Genomic DNA, 23,985 nt, shown 5'->3' with positions numbered 1-23,985 from the left:
CTTCTCTTTCTATGTTAGTTTCTACTAGTTTTGACATACAGCTTCTAGTTACATACAGTGTGTTAAATTCCTTTATTTTTATTGAATCAATGGACTAAATTTTATTAATTAAATTGTTACTAACGGATTTTTTCATAAATCATGATTAATAAGTTTTTATAGTAGTATTTTTTCTTGACCTCCTCTTCTTCCTCCCTTCTGTCACCATGTTAGTTTTTACTAGTTTTGATATACAGCTTCTTTATATACACAGTGTGTTAAATTCTTTATTTTTATTGAACCAATGAATTAAATTTTATTATTTAAATTGTTACGTAAGTTAGAACATAAGTTTTATTTTTCTTTTTGATCTCCTATCCCCCCTCCTTTCTATATATCTGTCTTATTTTGACATATAATTTCTAATTATGTATGGTAAGTTTTTTCGATGCACTGTATTTTATTATTTATATCGTTGCCAATTTTTTATTAAATCACTATCAATACCGTAAGTTATTATAGTATTTGTTTCCTTACTTTTATTCTTAGAACTACCATTTTCTGGTGAACGAGGTGTGTTCCAATATTCTGACTGACACGTGTTAATGAGCTTATTTCTAATTATTTTCAATGTCCAACGCATAAAAAATAATAATCTAATGAAATCTCCAACTAGACACACTTTCAGAAACATCATCAAAGCTCACAAATCAGTTGTCATAACCTCAATTAGCTTCGGCCATATTTGGACGCGATCAAAACCATCCAAAATAGCCAAAATTCCCCAATTTCCAAACGCTTTGTACATTTCGAATCCCGGTCAATTCGGTTGCACACTTCTTTTATTGTATCGTTTCCCGTTTCATTCCATTTTTACCAAGTTTTTTTACAGATGATTGTTGTGCAGTGAAGCATTCGAATTCTTCGTCAATTATTCGACCGTCTGCTGCGATTTTTAATTTGTTTGTTCGTTAGATTTTTGTTACTCTGGGCGTGTAATTAGAAAACGACATGGCCGGAAATTCGGCGGATTTTTTCGCTTCGCGCAAAAATGGCTGATGTGTCCATTAAAATTTGACAGTGTGTCCCCTGGAACTAAATTAAATTGGGTTTTTGCTTGGCCAAATGTGCATGTGTTATTACGTTCCTTTAATGGAATACGAAAGCTTTTTTGTGCCAAGCAATTTAACACTAATCAAATTAATTTCAACAATCGACTTGCAGGATTAGTTAGAAAACTGCAGGTTGGAGATTAAACAGGTGTGCTTGGGTGTTTTTACGTTTGTTTAATTACCATATAAAACTACTATTCATCTTATTGAATTTAGATGTGGAGATAAGGATTACTAATAAGTTGTTACGTCAAAAACCCCATTAACGAATTAGACGGGTAATTGAATTTTTTGAATGTTTTAATAAGTAATTTTTTGTACAAAATGAGTTATAAACATGTTAAGTGCACGTTGGAGCGAACATATGATATTTGTTTAAAGAGCAAGTTACAACATTTCATTGGCAAACTCTCATTAAACTGAATAAAATTGGAAAATCGACGGACATTTCCAAGCACTTGTTCATGTTTCCACAGATAGTTATCAAGAATGGCGATAAGTATCAAACTAATTAAAGATTCAAATAAAATTAAGCATCGCCAATGAATAAAATACATACAAGGTATCCGACTACATTTCTTGTCTGGCTATAGATAAATTCCTATATAAAGACGTTGGTCATGCGATAATTGCCAAAGAAACTGGAATCGGCGGCGTAAAAAAAACTGCTAATAACTAGAAGTATATTAATAATTAATTTTTAACAATTAAAACGTGCACAAGTACGGAATTGCAATTTACAATCAACCTCCGGATGAAACGACTCGTCTTTGTTGTTTCCTCCTGTGCCGTGGCTTTCATTGGACCGTTTTACCATTTGCTACCAATAACTGAATTAAATTAAGGTCGTACGAGTATCCTAATCTCACCGTTTTGTTGCCGAGCTAATTAACGATAAAATTTCATGGATTTTTTTGAAGAAAACCTCGCGAAAAAAAACTCGTTATTGGCCAATAAAAAATTGGGTTACTGTTTAAGATTCCGATTTAAAAATAAAATAAGTTTATCTCCGAGGACTTTTTATGGGTGACAATCGAACGTGCGATGATTGGTTGGATGTCCTTCCCCAAAGTGAATCGTACGGTTTCAAGGGTAAGTTTTTATCGCCTCGTTAATAATAAGGAAGCACTAAAACTTAAATGATTAATCACCTTCAAGCGTTTTTTGACAAACGAAAATGTAAACATGAACGGTTTATATGTTTGCTGTTTTGTCGTTGCAATCGTAAACTTTTTTAATTTATTTTAAACAAAATTTCGGTTTCGCCTGTTATTTTTATTATATAAATAAAAGTACAACTATCTCCACTAAGGGTCTAATTTGTTGGTTGAAATCTACTGTTTACTAGATGGCAGCACGTTATGTATATTGTTAATAGGCAACTAACGACACTTCTTTCAGTACATCGTTAATTTGTCACTGTGATTTAAAATCTAATTTATTGAATATTAATTCTTCATTTATAATTAATCTACATGTTATTGCACATAAAATGACTATACGATACCCAATTGTTTTTGAGATATTAGTTTTTTTTTTTAAAAAATTTTGGTAGATTCGTCTAACTAAAATGGCTATAAAACAACCAACTTTGATGCTGGGAAGTTCATATTTGGCGTACACGTTAACCAAGGACCATTCTATAAGAAGTCATTAATAGTACTTCAAAATTTTATACAGGGTGTTCGTAATTTACGTTTAATGTTGTGCACCTTGAAACATCAATAACTATTACGTGGTGGTGTTTCATTGAGCACCACGTATATTTTAGCATACTTAAATTGAATATTAAAAACCCTTTCGACTGGTATAAGTCTTCACTACGTCTAAAATGAATATTAACAGGTGCCTTATCAAAAATAGAAAGAAGAAAGAAAGATAAATATGTTTTTCCTGTTCAACACTTAAAATTATGTAAAAGAAAGTTTCTGCATTTGTACCCTTCAGCAATATTTTGACAAAACGAAAATATAAATATGAACGGTTTACATGTTTGCAGTTTTGTCGTTGCAGTTGTAGAACAACGCCGCAACAGCAATCGACCCATAACTCACGACCGGGCAAAACATAAAACCGAACAAACTAAAAATGTTGCAACACGACCGATAAATTAATGGTATAATTTACAATTAGAAAACCCATATCGACGATGACTGCATAAAACAGTAGCGTGCAACCAGATAATAATTAATAAAGGACAATAAATAAGCAGTATGCAGATAAGTTTTGCAAAATCCTTGGAGGTATTTGCGGGGAAAAAAATCACCATCTGAATTATACACGGTAGGATATCTAGTTAGCAATCAAAACCCCGAGTGTATGAATGAAATAATCAATTACCAGCAATGGAGCCGGATTAATAAATCTATACGCGAATGTTTCCTTGTGCCTTTACATGTTATTAATATACATGTGTTTTCGATATGTTTTCTTTATCGACATCCTAGTCGATATTTAACAGGTGACTGTTGAGTAATCGGTTCTACACACGGATCAATTAGAATACAATGAATTGCTTATTATTAATATTATTACATTGGTTTTCTCATACATTGTATAAGGTTACTTTGAGTTTACTGATTTATCTTTAACAAAATTTCATTCCTGGTTTTACTGGAAGTCAACTTTATTCTTTTCAGTGGAACACTCTGTATGTCTTTGTATTTTTAAATTGTACATTTAATTGTAAATAAAATGGCTATACCATGTCCTGTACCTAAAACCAATAGTTTTTGAATTATTAATTTTTTTCCAAATATTTGGACAGATTGATGATCTGATTGATGCTGGAGAGATCATTTTTGGCATATACTTTAATCAATTACTATTCTGTAAGGAGCCATTAGTAATACTTCAAAATTTTATACATGGTGTTCGTTATTTACGTATAATTTTATGCATTTTAAAACCTCAATAACTTTGTTATTTTTAATGGCATACCCTGTATATTTTTGGATTTTTAAATTCTACATGTAATTGTAAATAAAATAGTTATACCATGTCCTATACCCAAACCCAATAGTTTTTGAGTTATTAATTTTTTTCCAAAAATTTTGATAAATTGATGGTCTGACAAAAATATCTGTAAAGTCATCAATTTTGATGCTGAGGAATTGATTTTTGGCATACACGTTAACCAAGATGCATTCTATAAGGTTCCATTAGTATAACTCCAAAGATCATACAGGGTGTTCATTATTTTTTATATTTCAGTGACACACTCTGTATATTTTTGTATTTTTAAATTCTAATTCTAATTAATCGAATGGTTATACCATGTTATATACCTAAACCCAACAGTTTTTGAGTTATTAATTGATTTATAAAAACTTTGACAGATTAACGGTCTAACTAAATGTCATTTTTGGCATATACGTTAAACAAGAACCGTTCTAAGGAGCCATTATTAGAACTCCACAGTTCTATACATGGTGTTCGTAATTTACGTATAATTTTATGCATTTTAAAACCTCAATAACTTTATTACTGTCAGTGACACACTCTGTATCTTTTTGGATTATTAAATTCTAAATTTAATTTCAAATAAAATGTTTATACTATTATGTATAGCTAAATCCAATAGTTTTTGAGTTATTAATTTTTTTCCGAAGATTTGACAGATTGATGGTCTAACTAAAATGTCTGTAAAGCCACTAATTTTAATGCTGGTAAGTTCCTTTTTGGCATACACGTTAAGCAAAAACTATTTTATAAGAAGCCATTATTAGTACTCCCAAATTTTATACAGGGTGTCCGTTATTTACATTTAATTTTGTGTATCTTGAAACATCAATAACATTGTTATTTTTAATGAAACATAATTAAATTGAAAATTAAAAACCATTCAATTGATATAAGGATTCCCTATACTTAATATGAATATTAACAGAGAAATTGTATAAAAGAAAATTTCTCTATTTTTGCCCCAGTATTATTATTCTATCAAACGATGCCGATGGATCATAAATAAACAATTGAACGTATTTGCAGATTTCCAAAACGACACCAGCACCGGCACGGCGCACGTGAAGGAAGGGACCCGCAATGACCGAGTAGCTTTATGGAGCTGAAAGAATCTGTGATAATGGACGTGACGGATGCATTTCGCGGCGGCGACGACATAACGAAAACGGACTTTTTCGATTTCGTCGTGACGCCCGACTCGAACGACAGCCACTCGATACAGCAGTTCACTAAACAGATGCGATCGGTGAACGCGTTCCTGGGCAACGGGGGCGGCGGCCAGGACGGCGACGCCGACGCCAACGGCAACAAGGAGACGAACAACAACAGCCTGCTGATGCAGGACATACCGACCACTACCTCAGAAAGCGCCGCCAATTTCGAGGCGAGCTTCTGGAACGACAAGGAGACGGTGAAGATCGAGACAGCCATTTTGGAGGATCTGAACAAGTACTGTTGGAACACGGACGAGACCAATGGGGTGGTGCAGATAGCCAACAAGACGAATAACAATAACAACAATAACAACACGGACGGGCAGATCTACACGTTGACGGTGTTGAATGGGATCGATCAGAATGCCACGTGGTACCGACAGCCGTTATCCGCCATGGGTAAGGATGAGGACGGGTCCGTGTCCAGTCCCAGCTCCATGGAGCACCTGCAGACCGGCTTAGACATCGACTCCATTTTAAGTATTATGCCCGGCACCATCAATGGGTTCACGGGCACCTACAGCGAGGGGACCATGAGCCCCAACACCGACGGTCTTATCAAGTCAGAAACTTACACCTACGAGGACAGCGGGTTTGCTGACAACAAAGAGGAGCTGGCCAGCTCGCTGATAATCGACACGCCTCTCCTCGAAGCTCACGACAGTTTCAACAACAACAACAACGACTGGAAACTGACGAACAACAACAACACGGGGAGTGGCTCTCCGGACTCGTTGCTGCGGAGCGCCTTGCAAGGAAAGGCCTTCGTCAGATACAACGGGGCGACGAACGTAAAGTCGCCCAAGATCGAGAACAACACGGAACTGAGAAGAGCACTCAGCACGCCGCCCTCCAAATCCGAGACGATATACATCAAGGAGGAGGTCGACTCGATACCCACCATAGTGGCGGGCATCGACGCCAACGGTAAGTCACCCATTTAAAACGCCGTGGTTGGTTAATTAATGAACCGGTTTGATTTAAGGCAAAGTAATATTCGAGGAGCAGATAACAACGCGACCGGTGACCGAGACGGAGAACAACCCGTCGAGTACGCACAACGTGGACGACCTCCTGCTCTCCCAGCTCGACCACTCGTTCCCCGAGGACTTCGAGAAGCTGAAGCGCATCGCGAACGAGGTGGCCGAGTCCGTGAACCAGTACTGCCAGATCGACACGTCCGCCGACAATACCGTGAACAGTATTAGCCCCGATCAGATCGGCATACTGTACAACCTCAGCTCCCCCATACAGATCACCACGCCGGTGGTTACGAGCACCAAGCCGACGACCAAGAAGTACAAGCGGTCGAACAGCGGCGCCAAGTCGCAGACGACGGTCCAGAACGCCACGTCGACGAGCAACGGCGTCAGGAAGGAGAGATCGCTGCACTACTGCAGCATATGCTCGAAGGGCTTCAAGGACAAGTACTCGGTGAACGTGCACATACGCACGCACACCGGCGAGAAGCCCTTCACGTGCAGCCTGTGCGGGAAGAGTTTCAGGCAGAAGGCGCATCTAGCCAAACATTATCAGACACACATTGCGCAGAAGAACGCGGCGGCGGCCGGCACCGTCACGGCCGCCAAAACCAAATCTAGGTAGCTTATTATTAACTTTTCCGACCGATTTATTCTGTACGCGTTCCGTTCGACGTCCTGGATGCTGGGCGATTCGGTCGCCCACAATTGGCGACTTTCTTGTGTTTTCGTCGTAGCACCAGTTACAAAACGTGACCAGAAAAACTCTGAATAAATTCCTATGCAAATTGTAAACTTTTCGAACACGTTTTCTCGCAAGAATTGCAAATTTGGTTGTTTAGAAAAAAATAAATTATTAATAACTTGTATATGTATTTAGAAGACTTATGAATTATGTAAATGTACGTTTTCGCATTCTGAATTTAATTAATGTCGTTTTCCGTAAACACTTACGTTAATCATTTGCCAATTTAAATGTAAATTTTTGCTGAACGACCGTGATGGCCCAGCTCCAGTCAAAATCTGATCAAAAGCTCAAAAAATTGAAATCAAACAACGAAAATCAAAATACTCAATCTTGTACTTAAAACTCTTAATTAAGGTACTACGCAAATTAATTGTTTTTCAATCTTGTTCCTAAGCATAATTTGTTTTGTTAATTTTTTTATATAATTATGTGCTGTGATTTTTGAATGAAAAAAGTTATTCAAAAAAACAATGTGTAAGTTAATGGAATTCTGCCTAAAATTGTTCTTGCCATTTCTGTATTATTTACTATAATAAAATTTAGATATTTTTTATTTATTTATGATTACCTTGTAATTTTGTCGTTTTTAAGATTTACTTCTACAACTGGATGGTTCATAATATCTAGACTCGTGGGTTGCGCCAGACAAAAAAAAATCCACAGTTAGTCAGGATTTCAAAAGAAACGTCCCTCTCGGCCATATTTACAAATAACGCGCCCATAAAAAAAGACACGATATCATGAACTGTACCAATGATCAGGGTAGTTTCTACCCACATAAACTTAATGTAAGTACTTCCTAATGATAAAAGTATTATGACTCTACCCTGTTTCACGATTTTGAGGTGTGTCGAAAGTTTGCTGAGATGTGGCTTATTATTTATTGAGTGGAAATGTTGTAATTTCTGTAATAGTTTAATTGACCAAAACTTTAGATACATCTTCCGATCGATTCAATTAGTTAAAGTCGCTTTTAGCTGTTTGTTAGTGCTTAATTTGTTAGTTAAACTTCAGTTTACCATACGACAAGGCATTAAAAATGACCTTCTTACCTTATAATACTCACTTGTAAAAAGTATTAATTAAAATAATGTATATTGCGATAGTTTAATTTATTGTAACCAAGTTACAATGTGAGTACAACAGCATCCAGTTAGCTGGTGCATATTTTGTTAATCATTTTGTAATTTTACCACCTTCGAATTGTTGTTTATTTTATAAATATTTATATACGTTTGCAAAGTTTATTGTACGAAATTGTTCTTTTCTACAGTACTTACTTGTTTGTAATCAGTATTTGTTGATTTTTTTTACGAATGTTCTATTTCTTATTTACGAGAGATTGCCATGGTATAGGGATTTTTATATTCTTTTTGGATCTCATTCAAGTGTTTAGTACATCGCTTACTGTTGGTTTGTAACTGCCAATTTTTTTTTTTGTTTACTGTGTTCTATTAAAGACATTATTCCGATAGTCTATATACATATACACTGAGCTCTTCCACAAGACAAATGTCGTCAAATTCAAGCAGTCCGTATCTTCCAGGATCACTGACCTCAAAACATGTTTTCTTGCATTCCCGGCCACAATTAAATGTTCTAAGAAAGTAATAATGCGAAAAAATTGATTCTGGAATGTATATGACGATTGACGATCAAATATATTATACATATTTAAATGCATATAAACATTTTTTGTTTATACATTCGCCATAGATCATGTTTTTATACACAGTTTACGTTATGTATAGTTGTATCAGATTTTATCTCTTCTTTATTATTGTATTATTGATTTTATTGAAGTATTTTTATACCTAGATTCATATATTTACATTTTATAACTTTTTATTATATAAATGTGAAGTTTATAAATAAATATTAATTTGTGTTTTATTTATATTCCTCAAAAAATTACAAAAAATTAAATCTGATTTGTCTAATATGTAGGCAAAAATAATAATATAAAATGCTAATGAAGTAATGTTATTCAGGTGTGAAACTATAAGCTTATAAATTCGAAATCGCAGATTATGAATTTTTTTAAAATTCTTATTAATTTTTAATCAATTAATTCTTAAAATCTAACAATGAAACTGTGTTATCACAGTGTTTCACACGGAACGCGGAACAAGACCTCCATCTATGCATTATGCTGTTAATTTATTAGTAGTTGAAACTAACAGAAAACTGCTATATGTTTTAATTTAAAATTTAATAATTTTTACACAGAAATTACAAAAGATACTGAAAACCAGCCACAATATTGATTTTATCTCATTATTTTAACTATATGTATATCGAAATTAAATTTTATAATAACCATAATAAACCAGACACCATTGGAAGTTCCAATTTGGAACCTAACCTTTTTCTATCCAGTTCTGTGACATGAGATAACCTAAAATATTTAATAAATTATAAATACCAAATAATTAGTAAAAATGACGATTTTTAAGCTGTTTCAAGCGCCTCAATACCTAAAAAATGCCGCTAATCTCCTAAAATTTTCTCTCGACGTAAGTAATAAATCTTATATCATCAATGTAACCTAAAATTTATTATTTTTTTAATTTCTAGTCGAACTCAAAATTCATGTCCAGTTATGCAAAATACGCCGAACACAAAGACCTGAGATCAATCCGAAACATTGGAATCTCCGCACATATTGACTCGGGCAAAACTACTTTAACTGAAAGAATATTATTTTACACAGGCCGGATAGAGGCCATGCACGAAGTCAAAGGTAAAGACAATGTTGGTGCCACTATGGATTCAATGGAACTGGAACGACAACGAGGAATCACTATTCAATCCGCCGCCACTTATACTCTATGGAAAGACCACAATATTAATATAATCGATACACCAGGTCATGTGGACTTTACTGTTGAAGTTGAGAGAGCTTTAAGAGTTTTAGATGGGGCTATTTTGGTGCTTTGCGCTGTCGGTGGGGTGCAAAGTCAATCGTTAACCGTCAACAGGCAGATGAAAAGGTATAATGTTCCTTGTTTGGCTTTTATCAATAAGTTGGACAGATTGGGGGCAAATCCTACAAGAGTTTTGTCACAAATGAGGTAATAAACCACCATTTTCCAATTCTTCATTAATAATTAAAATGAAACATTTGTAGGTCAAAAATGAACCACAATGCTGCCTTCATCCAACTCCCAATTGGTGTTGAAAGTAACTGCAAAGGAATAATTGATTTAATCACACAAAAGGCCATTTATTTCGAGGGTGACTACGGGGACAACTTGCGCTACGATGAAATCCCCCAGGACATGCGCACTGAGTCGTCGGAACGTCGTCACGAACTGATCGAACATTTGTCCAACGCTGACGAACACCTGGGAGAACTTTACTTAGAAGAGAAACCAATTGAAGAAAAGGATATTAAGGCGGCAATAAGAAGGACCTGTTTGAAGAGAACATTCACTCCAGTTTTAGTGGGCACCGCCCTGAAGAATAAAGGAGTTCAACCCCTGTTGGATGCTGTGTTAGATTATCTGCCAAATCCTGGGGAAGTTGAGAACTTTGCTCTGAGAGAACAGGAGGGAAAAGAACCGGAAAAAGTACCGTTAAACCCTGCCAGAACTGCCGACAATCCATTCGTAGCGCTTGCCTTCAAACTGGAGGCGGGCAAGTTTGGACAACTGACTTACATGAGATGTTACCAAGGTTGTCTCAAAAAGGGAGAAACAATCTACAATGTGAGGACCCAGAGAAAAGTCAGAATTGCCAGGCTGGTGCGCATGCATTCCAACAACATGGAAGATGTCAATGAAGTCTATGCAGGCGACATTTTCGCCTTATTTGGTGTTGACTGCGCCAGTGGTGACACTTTCGTTACCGATCCCAAATCTGAGCTGTCCTTGGAGTCGATTTATGTTCCGGAACCTGTCGTTTCGATGGCTATTAACCCAGTAAACAGCAAAGACAGAGACAATTTCTCCAAAGCAGTAGCAAGGTTCACAAAAGAAGATCCGACCTTCCACTTTTACTTCGACAACGACAACAAAGAAACTATCGTGTCTGGTATGGGTGAGTTACACTTGGAGATTTACGCCCAAAGGATGGAACGTGAGTACAACTGTCCGGTAAAACTAGGAAAGCCTAAAGTCGCCTTCAGAGAGACTCTGGTTTCGCCGTGCGAATTCGATTACTTGCACAAGAAACAATCCGGAGGACAAGGTCAATACGGTAGAGTTACCGGTATCTTGGAACCTTTGCCACCAAACAAGAACACCATGTTGGAATTCGTAGACGAAACTGTAGGTACGAACGTACCCAAGCAATATATTCCGGGTATCAGACGTGGCTTTTTGGCCATGGCTGAAAAAGGATTGCTGGCAGGACAGAAATTGTCTGGGCTCAAATTCAGATTGTTGGACGGTGCCCATCACATCGTCGACTCCAGCGAGTTGGCCTTCTTTTTGGCTGCTCAAGGAGCCATCAGGGAAGGTACAAAATTTACTGCACTTTAAAGGAACTAAACATTTAATCAATTCAATTTTGTAGTGTTTGAAAAGGGAATCTGGCAGATCCTGGAACCCATCATGACCGTGGAGGTGACCGCCCCAGACGAGTTCCAAGGCGCTGTTATGGCTCAACTTAACAAACGCCACGGCATCATTACAGCCAGCGAAGGTACAGAAGGTTGGTTCACCATTTACGCCGAAGTACCGTTGAACGACATGTTCGGGTATGCGGGTGAATTAAGATCGAGCACACAAGGCAAAGGAGAGTTCACCATGGAGTACAGCAAATACATTCCTTGTTTGCCTGAAGTACAAGATCAGCTGGTGCAGGAGTACCAGAAGCAAATGGGTATCTTACCTGAGAAGGATAAGAAGAAAAAGAAAAACTAAATAATACGTATTTAGTTAATATTTGAATTAGCTTTAATTTGTGCAGGAACTGCAAAATGTTTTATTATTTATATTTTGTAAATATTTCTTGTTGTACCCAAGTAATAAAACTGTTTTATAAAATAAGATTGTTTTGTTTTTGGAATGAAAACAATGAAATGTGCTGATTATTTTATTTATTCAATAAACAATAATTGAAACACTGTTCTAGTAAATACAAATAAAAAACACAAACATCGAACTAAATTAGGAAAACACTGTTCAACTGGCTTCAGCATCATCTTTGCTGTCGGCGGGAATGTCTTTCTTGGGGGTTTCTCTTGTACCAGGCGGGGCAATGTCGTCCTTATCTGCCCATTTACCGTCGAACGCCTCCCGATCAATCACCTTGTTATCACCGGTATAATCGTCTCTGTCTTCACCTTCGGACAACGGGCCCTCGTGCCTCACGTTCTCATGGACTTCGTCTGCGTACTTGTTTACTTTGTCCGCGTCCTTTTCAACGTGACTCTTCTTCACGTTCTGTGTTTGGTCGTCGGAGTCACTGCGGCTATACGACCTGCTCCTCTCCCTCGACCTACTCCTGTCGTAGCGAGACTGTCTGTCCCTGTAATCCCTGTAGCCCTGGCCACCGCCTCCGCCTCTGGTAAACCGACCTCTAGGTCTTCTCTGATTGTACGGTCTATTGAACGGCCTGCCACCTCCTCTGCCGCCTCTGTATTCTCTGGTGTCCCTGTTATTGTAGTAGCCTCCACCGCCACCACCTCTGCCCCTCATATTGTTGTTGTGACGTGGATTTTGGAAACGGGGCTTATAATATGTGCCACGGTCGTTGTACCTTCCTCTGAACCCACCCCGTCTGTATCTACGCCTGTCTCCGCTGTAGCTACGTGACCTAGACCTCGACCTGGAGTAGTAAGAACCACTGCGAGACCGCGAACGGGAATAGTACGAACGCGACCGTGAGCGATAACTGCGCGACCTAGATCTTGACATCGACGTCGATCTGGAACGGCTCATCTTCGAGCGACTACGAGACCGACGCTTCGGCGACCTACTGTCAGACCTTGGCCTACCCGGCGGTTCTGGTGGTCTGCGACCCGGAGGCAGCGGCGGTTGATCGTGCTTCTTCATTTCGGGCGGCGTCATCAGCCTAAAGTTGCCGAACTTGTCCAGGACCACCGGCCCTGAAGGAATCATCGGCTTGGGCGGCGCCACCGGCGCCAACAGGGGACCCTTCACGCCCAACTTCTTGGCTATACCCGGCGGTATGCCCATCGGTATTGGAGGCGTCTCGATAGCGCGTTGCTTGTTGGAGGTGCCTGGCACGTCCTTCATGGTCTTCTCCATCTGCTTGCGCACGCTCTGCGCCTTCTCCGCGGCGGTGGGCGGCATCTGGTGCGACTTCATGCCGCCCCTGCCGTGAATCGGCGACTCATCCATCGAACCGTTTTTACCTACAACAAGAAAATGTTGGTTGAGAACCGAAATAAACGAAAATCACAAACTATCGTTAACCTCCTCTTTTGTTATCTTGTTCGTCGTGCCAATCGGAAGACGAAGGGGGCGGCACACCCGAACTGCGTTCGGGCGCCTTCCGCTTGAATCGGGTGTTACCTGAAGTGCCGGGTCCAATGTGCATCTTCCACTTTCCAGCGCTTGCGGCTGCGTCTGCGACCGTTTGACGTGCCTTTTGTTCCCTAGTGGGGGAGGGGGATTGCAGGAGGTCGTCTGCTGCTGCACCGCGTCGGGGGCTCTCGCTGTCTGACCTGAAATTGGCGCTCAATCTGCTTCAATTAGATTGTTCTTGTGTGAATTGGCTTAATAAATAAACAAACACCAACAATGCTTTTGATGTTATGGCTAAATGGTTAATTGATTGTTGTAAAAAGTTAGTAATATTTATGTACCTTTTGCTATCTTTTTCTAAAGCGTAATAGGCGTTCAATTTCGACTCTAATTCCTCCAAATCGGGTAAGCTTTCAAAGAACCTGTGCACACAAAAAGATAAAAACATTGACAACCTCCCAAAAATCACATTTAAATCTTCACTTCAATCAAGTTTCAATCAACTAAGTTTCAAATGCTAAAAAAAAAACAAAAACATATAACCATGATTGAAACTCGTACTAATGTCACGTATCCTTAAAAATAAACAACCACAAACCTCTTGGTGTATCCGGTTTTTTGGAACAGATACTCATCGTCATCTGAACCGGCCTGATGTCGCTTCGAATGTTTATCCTTGCTCAACTCTTTCTTTATGGCATCGCGTAATTTTTTGTGGGTGTCAAAATCGCTCAGATCCAATCCACCCGACTTTCTCTTTAGCTTGTCCTTCTTGCGCTTCTTGCGGCTCTCCTTTTTGGCCTTCTTCTCCTTTTTCTTTTTCTTCTTCTTGTCGGAGCCGCCCTCTTTGCGCTTCCACTTATTACTCTCTTCCAAGAACTTGCGCACCTTGTCTTCGTAATCTAGATTATCTTTGGTATTATCCAGGAAGGCACGCACTTTGCTCTCGTACTCGTCCATGTAGGCGGGCTGTGCCGACTTCGAGGTACTCGCCTCGATGCCGTGCTGCAAATCAAAGTCGAATGTAGCCGGGGCGGCCGGCTTGTTAAAGTTAAAATTGGACGTGGTGTCCTGTGATTGGTCCATCATCGCCATCCGTTTGCTCAACGGACTCAACGAACTCTGTTTCTCCCGTCTGAAAGTGCATCGAGTTAGTGACGTTTAAGGTGACATTGACAGTTGCCAAACAACAAAACTAACCTGTGCGACCTGGAACGTCGTTTCTTTTTCTTCTTGAAATCGGAATCGCCGGAGGAGGAGCTACTGTCGCTGCTGGAACTTGAGCTTGAACTCGAACTGTCTGAGCCGCTCGAGCTAGAGCTGGAGCTTGAGCTCGACCTGTGTCGGTTCTTACGTTTCTTGCTCTTTTTGCCCTTCTTTTTCTTACCACTGCTCTCCTTTTTACCCTCCTCCTCTTCCCTCAGCAGCTGCTTGAGGGCATCGTTCACGTCCGTCGACGACTTGCTGTTCTGCCCACCCAAATTGGGCAACATGAGCTCACCGGGCTCGATCAGGTTTTTACTGGACGCAGCGGCCGGCGCCTTCGATTTTAAAAAGTCCAACGAGCTCTGCGCCTCCTCGTGATACGGTATTATGGTCAGACAGCTCTGGTACGCTTTGCGCGCCTCCTCGATCTTGTTGTCGTCCTCGTAACTGCGACCGAGGGCCACCAACGTTTCGCCCATGTATTTGCGGGCGTTGGCGTGGTTGGGGTTCAGTTTCAGGGCCGTTTCGAAGTCTTCGATGGCACGCTGAAAGTTGCCGCTGTTCGCGTAGAGGGCGCCTCGCGCCACCAAACCCTCGACGTTTTTCGGATCGATGTTCAGGGCCTTGTTCAGGCATTGGAACGCCTCGGTGTGCTTGCCCGCTTTGAAATGGTCAATGCCGTCGGCCACGTTGCGGTACGCCCACTTGCTGGCCTGCACCTGGCGCAATTCGCCGGCGTACTCGTTTTCGGGGAACTTACCACTGAAAATATAATTAGTGAATCTCCATTGTTTTATATTTATTAAAAGAAGAAGGTTGGTTCCCTTGCTTTAAATTATTCATATTTGTGACTATTTTAGCATCAAAATTGGTGATTTTACAGATATTTTAGTTGGACCATTCAAACAAGCAAAATCTTTTGGAAAAAAAACCAAATTGGTGATTTTACAGACATTTTAGTTTGACTATCAATCATTCAATCTGAAAAAAAAATAATAACTCAAAAACTTTTGTGTTTAGGTATAGAACAAGGTATGGCCATTTTATTTGCTAATACATATAAAATATAAAAAACAAAAATATACAGGGTATTCCACAAAGTTTAAAGCCAAAAAAGAAAATTTTGTTGTAAATATCTAATTCTATCCAGGAAAAAAATTATAGAAATAAAAAGATAAACTTAAGAAAATAGTATAACTCAATTAAAAGTGTGGAAAAATATTGTAAAACCTTAAAATATAAATTTTAAACTTATAAAAGATTATTAAATTACTGAATAAATTTTATAAATATAGCATATGAAAAAGATACTTAGATAAATTGTATTGCACAACTAAGAACGTCTAATAAAAAATAATAAAATCATTATTACTAACTTTTAGAGTAAGAAATCCAAAAAATACTTAAGAAAATTATTTAAATGTAAGAAATATGATAAAATCGAAGAATTCTAGAAAAATTTTATCACGATTTTAAAAAATTTAAACCGAATTCTAACCAAAATAATAAATAATTCCTGGAAAAAAATACAGAAATATGACTTAAAAAGTATGACTCAATTAAAAATGTGGAAAAATATGGTAAAACTTTAATATATAAATTTTAAACTTATAAAAATTCATTAAATTTCTGATTAAATTCTAAAAATACACCATAAAAAATAATTTGATAAATTGTATAGTACAACTAAATACGTCTAATAAAAAGTAACAAAAATAATAATTTTATGAAACCTGCGAAATCTTTTATATTATATTAATAATTTTAACTTTCGAAAATTAATTAATAAACTAAATAAATTCTAGTGTAAGAAACCAAAAAAAATAGTTAAGAAAATTATTGAATTGTAACAAATCTGATAAAATCTAAAAATTCTAGAAAACTTTAACCATTAATAATAACTGAAACCAAATACTATATACTTATATATATGAAAATTGTATAAATCAACTAAAAATTTGGAAAAATATAACCTCAAACAATAATATTTTAAATATAACCTATTGGGTTTAAGTATAGGATGTGCTATAGCTATTTTATTTGAAATTACTGGTAGAATTTAAAAATCCAAAAATATACGGGATGTTCCATTGAAAATTACGAAAATATTGATATTTTAAGAAGCAAAAAATTAGACGAAAATAATAAACCCTCTGTATAAAATTTGGGGGTACCAAAAATGGCTCCTTATAGAACGGTACTTGGTTTACGTGTATATCAGTAATGAACTTTCCGGCATCAAAGTAGGAGACTTTACAGACATTTTAGTTTGACTATCAATCATTCAATCTGGAAAAAAAAATAATATTTCAAAAGCTTTTGCGTTTAGGTATAGGATATGGTATAACCATTTTATTTGCTAGTACATTTAAAAAAACAAAAATATACTGCGTATTCCACAAAGTTTGAAATCAATAAAGGAAATTTTGTAGTAAATATGTAAAAGAATTGTTCAAATCAATACCTATTTTCATAATCTTCTAATGACTAAATTAGATGAGTCACCCTGTATATACTTCAAACATATTTTTATCTTATTAATGTACCTTTCATAAATTGTAATTAAACATTATTTAATGAATAACAAACCAAAAATAGTCACAAAAGGAAACAATTTTAAAGCAAACAACACATTAATATGAATTAATAGTACTTACCTAAGCCCCTTCATGACAGATTTGTGATTGTTAACGTCCATCTGTTCGGCTAGATACTGAATGTTATTCGGATTGTTGAAGCCGACGCTCTTCTCTAATAGTGCATCGTAGGATTCGTTCTTGTGCTCCAGCGCTTTCCTGAAACCGAGAAGCGAACGTTTCACACAAACACACACTTCCGCAACGAAGGTAGACCTCCTCGTCCAAAACTATCGTTTTATTATTATTTGTTGTTGTATAATGTTGTTGTTGTTGGTTGTTGGCAAAAACACATGTACATGAACGCACAGACACGAGAGACGTTGTTGCTTGTGCACCGAGGAGGATGATGCTGCGATCGTGCTGTTGTACATAATCAGGTAGTACGGTAGTACGTAGCGGCAGGTAAGAACATTAAACAGGATCGTCCTCGGTGCCATATTTCTAGTTTAATTGCTCGTTTAATCGGGATTTACGAAAATTTACACAACACGCAAACTGCGTCGCAAAATTAATTATTCCTGTGCCTAAATCCCCAACATTTTGTTTAAACATTATGAACCAGAGTCACTGTGAAAATTTCGATTGATTGGGGGGAGGGGTGGATTTCGTGTTTTTTTTTCTGTTTGTTCTCTGTAAGAAATCTAATGATTTAAGTCAGTCCCTTAAAATTTAATGGTTAATACATACCGAAACACCACTGTGTCCATCCTAGTTCCTGTTTTATTATTTATCTACTTATAGAATGTGTTTTTAGTTTTATTATAATACAAGCGGTTTTTGTTTCAATATATATTTGGTACGGTTACTCCTTTTTATTTAACATGTTTTATTTGTCACAGATACAAATAATTCGCATCCTCACGATACGTATCATTTCATCGTGGTACTGCGAAAAACATGAATTCATCAACAACTATTTCAATAATATTCACTAAATATTATAATAAACACACATGTGTAAAATTGACAAATTATCCCTCACCTGATTCGATGACAAAACACATAACAATATTCTGGGAGGTTTCGTAAAACGGTGGTGTGTGCAATTATTATTGTTTATAACCAACAGGGTGCTGTGCACACACACACACTATACAACATTTTTGGGGTGGACTTTTGTAAGTCACGTTTTATTTGTCTACACTTTTTTAACAACAACGAGAGACGATTTGAACGCATGTTTAAGGCATTTTTGGCTTTGTTTTTTATCTATCTATCAATCAGTGATTTGCAGTACGTCAAGTACGAAACCTTCTAAAAAGAAAAAAGTACTTTAGTTACACGGTGCTGCTGCGTCCGGACCACAACAAAAAAAAAAGACTGCCAGCTGCTGGTGTCGTTTCATTTCATTCAAACATCCTAGCCAGCTAGAACAATGTTTAAACGCCGTTCTGACGCATGCATGAAAAACAACAAACTGCGATCATCTTCTAGTTCGAGCGAGTCCAGCCTGATCGATTTATACATATATAAGAATCGACCTAAAAAACAAACCCGCGCCCAAAAAAAAACTAAATAATAAAAGGTAAATTTATGAAAAAAGAGCAGTCTCGGTGAATGAAATGGAGATAATACAAGAGAGAGAGAGAGATAGAGATAAAGAGGTGAAAACGACCCGTGGCGTGACGACACATGCGCACTTACTTGTAGGCGAGCGGAAAGTCGTCGGTGGTGATGAGACCGAGCGGCGGTCGCGGCTGGTCGACGTCGCTCGGCTTGCGGGTGACGCCCTTCATGCCGCAGAGCATTTTGTCAGTGTCGGCGACTATTTCCAGCACCTCGCAGCACACGTAATCGTTCATCATGTAGCTGCGCGTCGTGCCCTTTTTGTCCACGGCCGGTATTATGCTGGCGACCGGGCAAAATGCCTGAAAGATGTTTTTTTTTACAATCTTATGTTCTGTTGCCTATTATTTATTTAATGGATGTTTTGAACATAATCAATGGTATGCACTATAATTATCTCTTTAGAGATAATTAAGTATTTATACTTTAATGATAAAATGTGAGATTATAAAATTGCTGAACATAAAATTTAATTTAATTACTCAATAATTTCTATAGTAAACAATACTCAAAAAAAATAATAAAAAAAAACAAAATAAAAAATGTTATTTTATTTTTTTAAATATATTTTAATTTTTTTTCAAATTTTTGAAAATATAACAGAAAATTTTGTTCATACAAATAAAAATAAAAATAATAAAATTATGAATTTTATGAAACCTGCTAAAATATTTATATTTAGTAAATAATAATTTTAACTTTCAATATTAATTAACTAAAAAGAATTATTTAAATGTAATAAAATCTGAGAATTCTAGAAAATTTTCATCATTAATATTATTAAATAATAACTTAAACAAAATAAAAAGATAAACATAAGAAAATTGTATCACTATTAAAAAATGTGAAAAATATAAACTTTAAACTTATAAAAATTCATTAAATTACTGAATAAATTCTAAAAATATACCATAGAAAAAAATACTTAGATAAATTGTGTGGTACAACTAAAAATATCTAATAAAGAGTAATTGTATCATAATTTTATGAAACTTGAAAATTTTTTATATTATATATATAATAATTTTAACTTTAGAAAATTAATTATTAATGTACTAAATAACTTCTTGAGTAAGAAGTCCAAAAAATACTTAAAAAAAATTATTTAAATGCAACAAATATGATCAAATCTAAGAATTCTAGAAAACTTAAAACTCATTAATGATTTTGAATAATAATTTATAAAGTTGCAGAAATAAAAAGATAAACTTAAGAAAATTCTATAACTCAATTAAAAATGTGGAAAAATATCATAAAACCTTAAAACATAAATTTTAAACAAAAATTCATTAAATTACTGAATAAATTCTAAAAATATATCATAGGAAAAAAATACTTAGATAAATTGTATGATACAACTAGAAACTTGTAATAAAAAATAATAAAATCATTATTTTATGAAACCTGTGAATTTTTATTATATACATAATAATTTTTAAACTTTAGAATATTAATTAATATACTGAATAACTTCTTGAGTAAGAATTCCAAAAAAAATACTTACGAAAATTAATTAAATGTAACAAATATGATAAAATCGAAGAATAAATAATAATTTAAACCAAATTTTTATCACAATGATAAATAATTCCAGGAAAGAAATACAGAAATAAAAAGATAAACTAAAGAATAACTCAATTAAAAATGTGGAAAAAGATTTAAAACCTTAATATATAAACTTTAAACTTAAATTACTCAATAAACTCTAAAAATACTTATATAAATCATATACATTATGATTTTAGCTTTAACGAAAATTAATTAATATACTAAGTAAATTCTATAATACTTAAGAACTTTATTTAATTGTAATAAATATGACAAAATCTAAAAATTCTAGAAAACTTTAACCATTAATGACTTTAAATAATAATTTAAACTTCTAAGAATAATATTTTAAACATATAAAAATTCATCAAGTTGGTGAATAAATACTTAAAATATACCATAGAAAAAAACTTTGTATGGTAAAACTAAAAATGTCCAATAAAGTGATAAAAACATAATTTTATAAATTACATAAATATTAATTTTAACTTCTTCAGTAAAAAATACAAAGAAATACTTAAACTTATTTAAAAATAACACATATGATAAAATGTAAACATTCTAAAAATGTTAACCATCAAAAATTTGGAAAAATAATAACTTAAACGAAGCCATTAAAACCTTAAAAAATTAAATTACAAATATAGAAATAAGATAACAAAACATATGAATTAATATATTCTAGAATAAATAAAACGCAAGAGGAAAATTGGGTGAATAATCTAAAATGTGGAAAGATAAGCAAACAAATATGATAAAATGTACAAAACCTTGAGAAGCTTAACTAGTACAGATAGAAGATAATAAACTCATATAAGAGGTATAATAATTTTTGAGGAATTTTACACATATATAATGTATGAAACAATTTATATATTATATTTGAGTAATATATTATTTGATAACTTAAATCAATAAAAATTCTTCAATACAGCAAATATTTGAAAAATGTACTTAAATAAAACTGTATGAGAGTCAAGTAATTAACCTCAACCAATAATTTGAAGGATCTACTTGTAATAAACAGATAAAACTGTGTAAAAAATGTAACATTGCACAACACTTTTAATCAGGCTCACGTAAAACTGAGATAATATAACCCAATTAACCTTTAAAATTCTAAAATTAAGTCACTTGTCAGTGGTGCATAATCAAAACAAGACAAAAACAACATTAAATGCACCTGATAAAATACCAGAACTGACCTTTACATTAATGTCGGCGGCATATCTGACATTGGCTCCCACTCCAGTGGTGCAGAGCACCTTCAGCATCATGCCAGACTGTTGCTTACTCACAATCGTTCCAAGAATCAAATCTCCAACTTTCACATTCTGCAAGAAATCAGAGGAGTCCTTATAAAATTCTAGCGCACAGCCAGACATAATAGAAATTATGAATGACAATCAAAAACCAATCGAATGACAACAACAAACAACAAAAACAATCAGTGACACTTACATCAGTAAAGTATTGAAGCCTCTTGGACCTGTCGGCGCCGATAAACGTCTCGACCGGCGGCATGACCGCGTACAGGTCCTCGCCGGGCTGCTCCTCCCGTTTGGGGCACCGCGGCGCCGTCGTCTGCATCGAGTACAGCCGGGCCGCGTTTTTCACAATGAACTGGTGCAGCTTCAGCCGTTTGCCGCGGTCCTGGAACGGTAGGTTCTTCTGCCGTTGGCCGTACACGTTAAAGTTCAAATCGGAGATGTTCCTCATGGCGAGATCGCGTTCGCCGTACTCGGCCTCCCACATTTTCTGCAGCTGCTGCCCGTGGAAGTTCATCGCTTTGGCTAGCAGCTGCACGTTCAGCTGCTCCATGATTCGATTATTTGCCTTTTTGTCTCTTATGTCTCTCACACTACTTTAACGATTTGTTTTTTGGGGGGTTTAATTGTAGTGGTAGTAAATAATAAAACCTGTAAAGAAACACGGGCAAATGGACAACAACGTATCGACTGGCGTTGCCGTTTGACTTTTTGTTTGTTTTCGAAAAAATTTTTTCTAGACTACACTTTTTTTTTGACTGCACTTTTGCGGCTATTAAAACGGACTAATACAAACACAGTGGTTCCATTTGTATAATCGACTGAATTTCTTACAGGACACATTCAAAATGGCGTGCTCTCATTTGGCGACAACGACAGAAATGATTAATATTGCTACGTCCACTGCGGCTCCGTTTCCTCGCTCAATCAATCATCACAACAACATTCAATTCTACATTTGCATAATGTATATAACAAAATCGGCCTGGAATATTAGTTATTCGATGCGGCGCGACCAATATTCGGTCTCTTACCTGGTTTTTATACAAACATGGCACAGTGCATTTCAAACAAAACACTTCCCCCGGCTTCGCTCTTTGCTAACGACTGATTTGCGCATGGACGCCGGGGCGTCTCGCTCGCTGTTTATCTGACGCGCCAATTTCAAATGGTCCCGTTCGTTTTTGACATATGACTAGTAACGCCAGCATGACATGTGTCATTCGTAAATTTAAAAACAATAAAAACAAAAACAAAATTAAAATAATCATAAATTAAAGTTTGTATCACTCTTTTTTAAATATTTCACTTATTACTGTAATAAATTAGTAGTAATCTATATCGACGAAAACAAATAAATTAAAAACAATTTCGATTAAATACGGTTGTTTAAAATGATTTGATAAACATAAAATTTAAAAATAATTATTGCAACATGCAAAACAAAACCTAGAAGCTAATTTAGTAATTGAATTATTGATTACAAAAATTTAAACGAAATTGTTTCTGTATTATTCGAAATAATGCTATAAAATATATAAATATTGTTAAAGTCAAATTTGTCAAACAAAATGTATAAATTGTTTTACTAAAAAATCATTATTAAGTGTGTAACTTTAAGTTGTTTCAGAATCAGATTAAAGATTCCTGTAATACCATACATGATACAGCTTAAAAACGATTTAAATAAATCTTTAATGACATTCAATTCAATAATATTAGGTTAAATACCCCTTTTTATAACAATTAATTCAATTTATAAATTTATATTAATTTTCAGTACAATTTTTCTATAATCAATATGTAAAGACTCCTTAGAAAGTTATTATTCAATTAATTAAATGTGTAAATTTAAGTCTCGCAATCAAAATAATATTTTCAGTAACATAAAGCATAAAATTATAGTTTAAAAACAATATGAATAATTCTCTAATGATATAGTCTATTTTCATTTAGTAATATACCTTTTTTACACAAGTAATTCAATTCATAAATTTATATTCATTTTCAGCATAATTTTTCTAAAATTAATTTATTAAGGCTCCTTGGAAAATTAATATTTAAATAATTAAACGTATAAATTTGAGTCTCATAATCAAATTAATATTTTCAGTAATATAAGGCTCCTTAGAAAAATAATAAGTAAATAATTAAAAATATAATTAAAATCTAATAACATAGTCCCTTTTCATTCAGTAATCTTACATTAAAAATCCTTTTTCTATTTTTCTATAATTAACTTATTAAAGCTCCTTAGAAAATTAATATTTAATTAATTAAATATATAAAGTTAAATTTCACAAGCAAATTAATTTTCAGTATAA

General features: G+C 35.3%; 3 protein-coding genes across 12 annotated transcripts in view; 2 read left to right on the top strand and 1 right to left on the bottom strand.

The window, feature by feature from the left end:
- LOC109596862 (uncharacterized) overlaps positions 1 to 8,873 on the top strand; it is a 148,486-nt gene extending 139,613 nt beyond the window's left edge. For 4 of the 5 annotated variants that reach the window (XM_049966062.1, XM_049966064.1, XM_049966063.1 and 1 more), the window contains exons 4-5: positions 5,082 to 6,196; positions 6,255 to 8,873. In XM_049966062.1, coding sequence (XP_049822019.1) covers positions 5,152 to 6,196; positions 6,255 to 6,874 — 1,665 coding nt within the window. In that variant the 5' untranslated portion in view covers positions 5,082 to 5,151 and the 3' untranslated portion in view covers positions 6,875 to 8,873. Of the gene's footprint in view, positions 1 to 4,748; positions 4,760 to 5,081; positions 6,197 to 6,254 lie in introns of those variants that run through there. The other variant, XM_049966065.1, reaches the window with a different exon arrangement.
- Positions 8,874 to 9,371: 498 nt separating this feature from the next.
- On the top strand, positions 9,372 to 11,991 carry LOC109596868 (elongation factor G, mitochondrial). Its single transcript, XM_020012466.2, has 4 exons — positions 9,372 to 9,513; positions 9,575 to 10,071; positions 10,128 to 11,458; positions 11,516 to 11,991. The coding sequence occupies exons 1-4, from the start codon at positions 9,439 to 9,441 to the stop codon at positions 11,863 to 11,865; spliced, it is 2,253 nt and encodes a 750-aa protein (XP_019868025.1). The 5' UTR covers positions 9,372 to 9,438; the 3' UTR covers positions 11,866 to 11,991.
- A 33-nt stretch (positions 11,992 to 12,024) lies between these two features.
- On the bottom strand, positions 12,025 to 22,843 carry LOC109596893 (tetratricopeptide repeat protein 14 homolog). 6 transcript variants are annotated; one of them, XM_020012493.2, is made up of 10 exons: positions 22,696 to 22,843; positions 21,855 to 22,312; positions 21,599 to 21,727; positions 18,924 to 19,147; positions 17,298 to 17,435; positions 14,635 to 15,402; positions 14,033 to 14,569; positions 13,776 to 13,856; positions 13,384 to 13,652; positions 12,025 to 13,322 (listed from the first exon to the last, which is right to left on the bottom strand). In XM_020012493.2, the coding sequence occupies exons 2-10, from the start codon at positions 22,212 to 22,214 to the stop codon at positions 12,127 to 12,129; spliced, it is 3,702 nt and encodes a 1,233-aa protein (XP_019868052.2). In that variant the 5' UTR covers positions 22,215 to 22,312; positions 22,696 to 22,843; the 3' UTR covers positions 12,025 to 12,126. The 6 variants fall into 6 exon arrangements, with proteins under 6 accessions (XP_019868052.2, XP_049822777.1, XP_049822779.1 ...); XM_049966820.1 differs by lacking the exon at positions 22,696 to 22,843 and having other exon boundaries at positions 21,855 to 22,689; XM_049966822.1 differs by lacking the exon at positions 22,696 to 22,843 and having other exon boundaries at positions 13,483 to 13,652; positions 21,855 to 22,689.
- Between the last annotated feature and the right edge of the window lie 1,142 nt (positions 22,844 to 23,985).

Source organism: Aethina tumida, chromosome 4 (assembly GCF_024364675.1).
Source record: "Aethina tumida isolate Nest 87 chromosome 4, icAetTumi1.1, whole genome shotgun sequence".
Taxonomy (NCBI): Eukaryota; Metazoa; Arthropoda; class Insecta; order Coleoptera; family Nitidulidae; genus Aethina; species Aethina tumida.
The sequence above is the reverse complement of the archived record's forward strand: the minus strand, read 5'-3'. Positions and strand labels throughout refer to the sequence as shown.

Coding starts and splice junctions, on each gene's coding strand:
- LOC109596868 (XM_020012466.2), top strand. CDS start 9,439: ATGACGATTTTTAAGCTGTTTCAAGCGCCTCAATACCTAAAAAATGCC. Junction 9,514..9,574: donor TCCTAAAATTTTCTCTCGAC/GTAAGTAATAAA, acceptor TTTAATTTCTAG/TCGAACTCAAAATTCATGTC. Junction 10,072..10,127: donor AGAGTTTTGTCACAAATGAG/GTAATAAACCAC, acceptor AAACATTTGTAG/GTCAAAAATGAACCACAATG.
- LOC109596893 (XM_020012493.2), bottom strand. CDS start 22,214: ATGGAGCAGCTGAACGTGCAGCTGCTAGCCAAAGCGATGAACTTCCAC. Junction 21,728..21,854: donor GGCTTCAATACTTTACTGAT/GTAAGTGTCACT, acceptor GATTTCTTGCAG/AATGTGAAAGTTGGAGATTT. Junction 13,857..14,032: donor AAAACCGGATACACCAAGAG/GTTTGTGGTTGT, acceptor TTGTGTGCACAG/GTTCTTTGAAAGCTTACCCG.